Below are 7,126 nucleotides of genomic sequence, written 5' to 3' on the forward strand. Positions count from 1 at the left end.
TAACCCACACACCCCTCCTCTTCATCATCATCTTGCTCTTGCGGATCTTGCTCCTGTGCGCTATGGCTCCGCTTCCGTGTGCTCTGGTGCTGCTGCCTGCAACAGCGCACCGACCTGAGGCCAGTTCGCCTGGGACGACAGCGGCTAGACGAGAGAACGTCCCCACGCGATGACTTGCTTATAGTTGCCGTCCTACGATATCATTTTGTCCAGGCAGTGATGCTGCTGAAGATAGCACGAGCGGCGAAGCAAGCAGACTTGTTTTTTTTTTTCCTTTTTTTTTGACTGCTGCACGGTTGACAACACAGACCCCGATTTCATCCTCTTCCTCCTCAACCTCTCCTCCAATTTGCATGCTTCCGGTATGCACGCGCGCGCCTCGACGGTCTGGTTTCCCTGGTACCGGGCATAAATGTTTGCCCGAGTAAGCTGAAGGTATTTCGGACTCGTGACGGACTAGCACCAAAGGTAAGAGCGCTTTGTGTGACTATGCATGCACGCTTGCTTGACTGCGGCCATGTTCAGTGAGCAAATCAACGCGGGCTTTGCCGAATAAGATCACGTTAAACGGTTTCCTCTAAAGGACGCAGTGATAAATTGTCATTATTTACAGATCGGAAGGACGAATTGGTTAAAAACAAAACATACTGTGTGATAATTGTTGCGTGAATGATGAAATAGGATTCAAATGAAATGAGTCGCGTATAGCATTTTGCATACAAACGTTTGAGCATTGTTTTGCCCTTTCTGTCCACGTTGTCTTTTTTTAAGCTGCAGCGGTCTTTTTACCTTTCCCCCACACGCACGTGCATGAGCGCGTGCAGCCCACTTTTATGACTCTGCTTCCCTTCTTATTTCCTCCCAGCAGGTGGCTGGTATTTTTTTCCCAGATCAATACTCCACCCATTCCCTTGCCCCCAACACACGCATATATACGCACATCCTGCACAAACATGCACATGTATAACTTTTTTTTTTTACCATATCAAACGTCCTTTGTCCTGAGGGTTCCCTTATCCCACTTATCCCACTGCAGTGCACTTATGTGCTTGTATGCATAGCATTCTATGCGTAAAACCAGAATATATATATATATATATATATATATATATATATATATATATATATATATATATATATATATATATATATATATATATATATATATATATATATATATATATATATATATATATATATGCACCTGTGTGTGTGCGTGTATACTGTATGTGTGTGAGAAAGAGCGAAAACATAATAGTGCAATTCAGTATTGATATGGAGCCTCCATGATGAGAAAATAAATTTGGTCAGTATGTACACAAAAGTGTTTTTTTTTGTGGGTGATAGGTTCATTTAGGAACCATCTTGCAAAAATAGGAAGGTGTATTGTGACGGTACAGTATCCTTTTTTTTATTATTACTTTTCGATCAGATTTGTATCCAAATTCGGGAAATGCTATAATTTTCCCAGTGAGCAAACATACGTTTCGAAGTACAGTGTGTTTTGAAATGGAACTAAGTTCCCATTTAATATACAGAAAATGAATGAATGTCGGTTTGTTGAGATAGACACTTAATGAAATGACACACGCTCACCTGCCGAATTTGTAATTCGCTTTATTAAAAATATCTTCCCAAGGTTCAAGGTTAAACAATAATTATCTTTAAAGGCATACACGCCGAGCTAGAGCAGGACGTTGTGTGTGCGAGTCAACATTGAAGAACATACAGTTTAATTGCCCTGTCTCTATTAATCTACCGTTCATCTAATCAAATGTATCTAATTATGCAATATTGCATCACAAGACAGAGGGTTGGTCAAGGTCACATTTTTTAAATTCATTTGCAAATATATATCGTTGGGTGCAAAATGTATACGCATACATTGGAACAGATGTCAAACCACACTGAACCGAACTGAAACGTCTGCGCATACCTAAAGGAGTACCTTTAGTTTATATGAGGCTACTGTGTAGTTCATAGCAACCTTATTTTGCAACTCCATAACCCAAATAGGAACCTTTCAAGACTTTGCTGGGCTGCTCAGGAGCGTCCTACAAAAATGTTTTAGTGCCATCTAGCGACATTTTGGTGGTAATGTCTAAATCCCTTCACTGACATGTTACACGTGTAAACGTGATTCAAAGGCATGCTTGCTATGCGGTCTTGCCGGCGTTTTGTTTGTAACCACCGCATGTAGTTGTGTGCGTTTGTGTGCACGTATGTGCGTGTGCCTGTGCGCGCGTGCGTGTGTGTTTGTCTAGAGAGGTAGATAAGGTAAGAGACCTGCATTGTCTAGTCTGCTGACAAACTGAGGCCTCAGATTTTGCACCGTGGAATGAAACTGAAAGAGGCGAGTGTGCATGCGCACATGGATAAGGATCATGTCTATAATGTACCCTTTAACCTTTGTCTTGCTGGTCTAGAACTTCTTTCAGTATTTGTTTGATGTGAACTATAGAGACAGATATGTTCTTCGCCAAGGTTAGGCATAGCCTGTTACACTAGCTTTGTTGAATGAGGCGTGAAGCAAACTGAGCTTTATAGTGGCTTGTGGAATTGCGCGCCCTGAAAAAAAGAGAAAGATTCTGCTGGTTGGTCAGGGTCGCTGTTTTGATAAACAGACGCGTTTGTGTGAAGGACAGCATGGGGTGGGGCTCTCCGTCTGTGTCTTCTGGTACTCAGAATATATGCATCGAAGCGCATTATTTACGTCCTCGTCATCGTCAGAGGAACCCTCCCCAAAAATCATTTTTTTCACATCAATTATCGATGACAAATCAATGTAAATCCTTGCTTTCCTTTATTTATGCTTTGGTCGAACAGCCAACGCTGCCAATGGATATGCTGTATGTAATTACATTACAAGGGTGCAATACATCACGATTCACCTTTAAAACAAGGAGTGCGAACCACAAGCAAGTCCATAATTTTCAGAGGCATTAATATAATGTAACACACAAAAAAAACCTCTGTCACATTAACAGCTTGCATGCCAATAATCAAACGATTATTATGATTGATAATAATAATAATAATAATAATAATAATAATAATAATAATAATAATAATAATAATAATAATAATAATAATAATAATAATAATAATAATAATACGTCCCTATACAAGCGTCCATGCAGGCCCTTTGTGAAACAAGAAAAACAGGCACCTCTCTAGTTTTGAATCGTTATCGCGCACCGAGGTCGATTTCACTTCATGACACAAACACGAGCTCATGGTACCGTGAAGGGTGAGCTTGGTATAACTAAAATTCAACTCAGAAAGTTTGCTATTGAATAATACTGCAAGAGTTAGGAAGAATACACAAACCACTGAGATGACCGCTAGGGCGTTTTGGTAAATATAACAAGGTAACACAAAAAATTGTAAGAAATTATCATAGGTGTACGTTTCTTCGCGCGTGTAAATGACCTTTAGTTTAATAAAAGAATTGAGCTCAATTCAGCCTTTCTGCACAATCCAAAGAGAAAAAGTGAGATTCTAATTGTTTGATTATAACCGAAGTGGAATTATTACGATTCGATAGACCGTTGTCTTCATCGGCTTTCGCTCGTTTTTAAAGGCGCATTCGAATCCGATTGCTCCAACAAAGTAAAAGCAACAACGACGAGTAAATCATTTGACACAAATTTTTAGTAAATAGCTTGTCGGAAAGACAGTGTGAAAATTGCTTTGGGCCAGTGTGCGCCCAAAAGAGAGGCATGTGTGAGTGCTGCTATTTTATTGCTTTATGACTGTTATTGACTCCTTGTAAAATGCAAGGAATGGGGACAAGTTAAAAAAAAAAAAAAAAACAGGCCTGCAGCAAAGAGCAGATGAGCAAATGTGCAGCACAAAGGACAACACACACACGCACGCAAACAAACACACGTGCACACACACACACACACACGCACACACACACACATGGACGTGGTGCAAAGGCGCCATAAAGTCATGACGAAGTTTTAAATTTTGGACTCCAGTTGAATTAGTAGTTATTAGAGTTGTTTAAATGTATTTTAGTACATTCAAGTAAATTTATTGCAGTTGGCGTTCAATGCATTTATTTCCAAGTGCATAATATTGCCAAAATCCAAGTATATGAGGACTTGTTGTAATGTGTTAGATGTTATTTTTTTGGGGTGTGTTTGATGAAATCGTTTAATTTATTTCACAATCAAGAAGATAATTAAACAAGAAAACTATTTCACAAACAAGAAAACTACTAAATAAAACACTACAACTTAATATTTACTAAAGTTCAACATAAATAAAAGAGGAAACTCAAAACACATGTTTTTTTTAAATGAAACATATACGCGTTCATATATTATTGCGTCCCTACTTTTTATGATTTATTTTCAGGGATTATTTTAACAAATAGAAAAAAAATGCGTGACTTCTGTCTTTTTTTTAACTATAGAGTCAACTGTTATCTTGATGTTTTGCCATTGCAATTGATGACCGCTGGCATATTAGTTTATATATACCAGCAAACGACATAAACTGTTTTTACTTTTTCAAAACTACAGTATTTTGTAATTAATTCCAAATCTTTGCGTCTATATTAGAATACTGGATCTAAGAAAAGACTACGTTTCTTCCGCACGTCTTTTATTAGCCATTGTGGTCTGCCACTCGCTTACTCACACACACGTACGCACACACGTGCGCACACGCACGCAAACACGCACTATTTTGTAACATATTTTTCAATTACTTTCCTATTATTACGATAGTAAATTATTGAAGTAATTTAAAGGACAAAGTCCCATAATCAAATTACTTATTAAAAATGTCTTTATGTTTTATTGATATGGAAGAAGAATTTCATTTCACAATACCATAGCAACATCTTTAACACGTATTTTGGTTACTTGAAAAAAAAAATATGGACGTGTGTTTGCAAATAGGTCCACATGCTGCCGAGATGTTACTGTTAAGACTAAGCAAAAATGACATGATGGGCTGCCTGTAAAGGCCAAGCTTGTGCCGTCCCCATGCAGCGGGTCTGTGGTCATTAATGATTAAACCGCAGTTTGCTCCAACACAATACTGCTGCTTCCCGTTCCCAAACGAGAGAGGAAACGGAGCGTCCTGCCATTGCAGGGAGAATGGCGAGGGACCGATCGCGAAAGGCGTGGGGGTGGGGTGGAAATGAAAGTCCCTCCATCTGTCTACATGTGATCTTGCGCAGAAAGAGCGGTTTCAACTTATAATCTGACCCGTGTTACTTCGCAGAGCAACGAGAAGGCACGAAGCTTCTCGTGAATGGTGGGGGTGGGAAGTGAAGTAAAAGCAAAAATAGAGTCTTTGTCTCTATTTGTCAGCTATACTGTCTGCAGTATGCCCATTTAGACAAATCGGGGCCTGTAGGGGGACAAAGAGAACGAGACGCAGACTGAGCCTGGCTGTACATAATTTGGAACATGCAGTGCACATTCACTTTGTAAATGCCAACGAAACGCAGACTGTCTCTATACCGTCATAATGGGAACAATGAAATTATTAAATAATCCATATATAGACCCATAATGGTAGCGTGGCATTATAATGTCTTTCTGAATACTCGATAGTCATTCCGTGATATTCGCTCACAACAGAATAGTTACTTTTATTCTTTCAGGCTGTTTTCTGCGATTTCCTTTGCATCCGATCGGTGTCCCAAATCAAAAAAATAATTTACAGTAGATATAAAGCAACGTGGGTACGTTTCGAGCCCCAGAGCCACAAGCAACATTTTCTCCGTAGCATAAAAATTCAAAAGAACCACTTCACCTGAATGCTTTATAGTCTTTCCGTGTTTACTCTGACACAAATTCTAAGGCACTAATATACTTTTATATCAGTATACACGGCAAACCTATCAAAAATTAAGTTCAGATAGATGCAAACATTACAGATGCGCACGAATCGAGCGCATGCCTTTTGTTTTTGCTGAAAACATTTTAACGTGCTATATTATTTGCAATGTGCAAGGAATGTTTTATTATTGCCATTTAGTAACATCCCCACACACGCGCTAACACACACACACACACCCCTTGGGGCTCCAGTCCGCCTGCGCTGCGCATAAGTGCGTTTGTGAGCCGCCGGTTGTTATAGGGCTCAACAGACGGAGACATAGGGAAAAAGAGTCAATTTAACGCACGAAAGACTCCAATTCTGATTGCGCAATGTCACCGGGAACCAGATGACGATTGTAAAAGTAGATTGGAAGAGAATTAGAAAGAGAGCAAGGGAAATTGGAAAGTGGAAATGGGAGAACAGACGAGCACCCGCGAGCACGCGCGCGCTCACACACGCATATGGACACACACAATGTATACCCACACACACACACTCGCGCACAACTACACTTAGACACACACATCCAGTCTTCTATTCCGAAAGAAACCGGTGAACGAACGCAATCACCGAATCTCATTGGTCAGGGTGCGGTCAGCTGGTGCCCGCTTGCGCGCACATCCCATAGCCCTCAGCTCATAGCCCTCTTCACCCAATACCGCTTGGCAAACACACGCGCGCGCGCACAATACCCAATAGACAATAACGCACGCAAGCAGGAGAAAACCGATGTCCCGTCTTCCTCTCTCCCTCTTTCATTATGCACAGCACCCAGACTCCCCATGTCCCCTTTAACCCTCATCAAGCCCACCCCTCCTCCCAATCTGCGATCAACTAAGTGATAGCGGCAGCCCGTCGAACTGTCGGCTATAAAACACAACAAATCATAAAGTGCAGGCTGGGGAAGCAGCTGAAGGTGGACTGGAGGGAGAAGCGTTCGCCGATAGCCCAATTCTCCTCCTCCTCCTCCTTTTGACACCGCGTGCACGTTGTTGTTGTTTCGCGCCCTCCCATCCTGCCCTCTGCTCTTCTCCTCCGTTACTTTCCACTTTCCTTGCCTACTGTCCTCATGAGCTCCTATTTTGTCAACTCCTCTTTCCCGGTTGCGCTCTCGGGAACAGGCGGCCAAGCGGCCGAGTCCTACTTAAGTCAAATCCCTCTCTATCCGTCCGGATACGCCAATGATCACCCGCTCAGACATTACCCGGGAGCCGCGGCCGTGACCGCGGCGGCGGCGGCGGCAGCGTACAGCGCCGGCGGAGGTGGCGTGCAGGAG

General features: G+C 41.6%; 2 protein-coding genes across 3 annotated transcripts in view; both read left to right on the top strand.

Annotated features, from left to right (window-relative positions):
• The first annotated feature begins 323 nt into the window (after positions 1–323).
• Positions 324–7,126, top strand: part of LOC148410220 (uncharacterized) — a 36,462-nt gene continuing 29,659 nt past the window's right edge. The window contains exon 1 of the transcript XR_015868172.1: positions 324–468. The gene's annotated coding sequence lies outside the window, so the exon portion shown is untranslated. The remainder of the gene's footprint in view (positions 469–7,126) is intronic.
• LOC148410221 (homeobox protein Hox-B6a-like) overlaps positions 5,356–7,126 on the top strand; it is a 4,293-nt gene continuing 2,522 nt past the window's right edge. For both annotated transcript variants that reach the window (XM_088437673.1, XM_088437672.1), the window contains exon 1: positions 5,356–7,126. This exon is cut by the window's right edge and continues 358 nt beyond it. In XM_088437673.1, coding sequence (XP_088293799.1) covers positions 6,920–7,126 — 207 coding nt within the window. In that variant the 5' untranslated portion in view covers positions 5,356–6,919.

This window comes from Hippichthys cyanospilos, chromosome 16, assembly GCF_059441005.1.
Source record: "Hippichthys cyanospilos isolate Australia breed blue-spotted pipefish chromosome 16, RoL_Hcya_1.0, whole genome shotgun sequence".
NCBI lineage: Eukaryota > Metazoa > Chordata > Actinopteri > Syngnathiformes > Syngnathidae > Hippichthys > Hippichthys cyanospilos.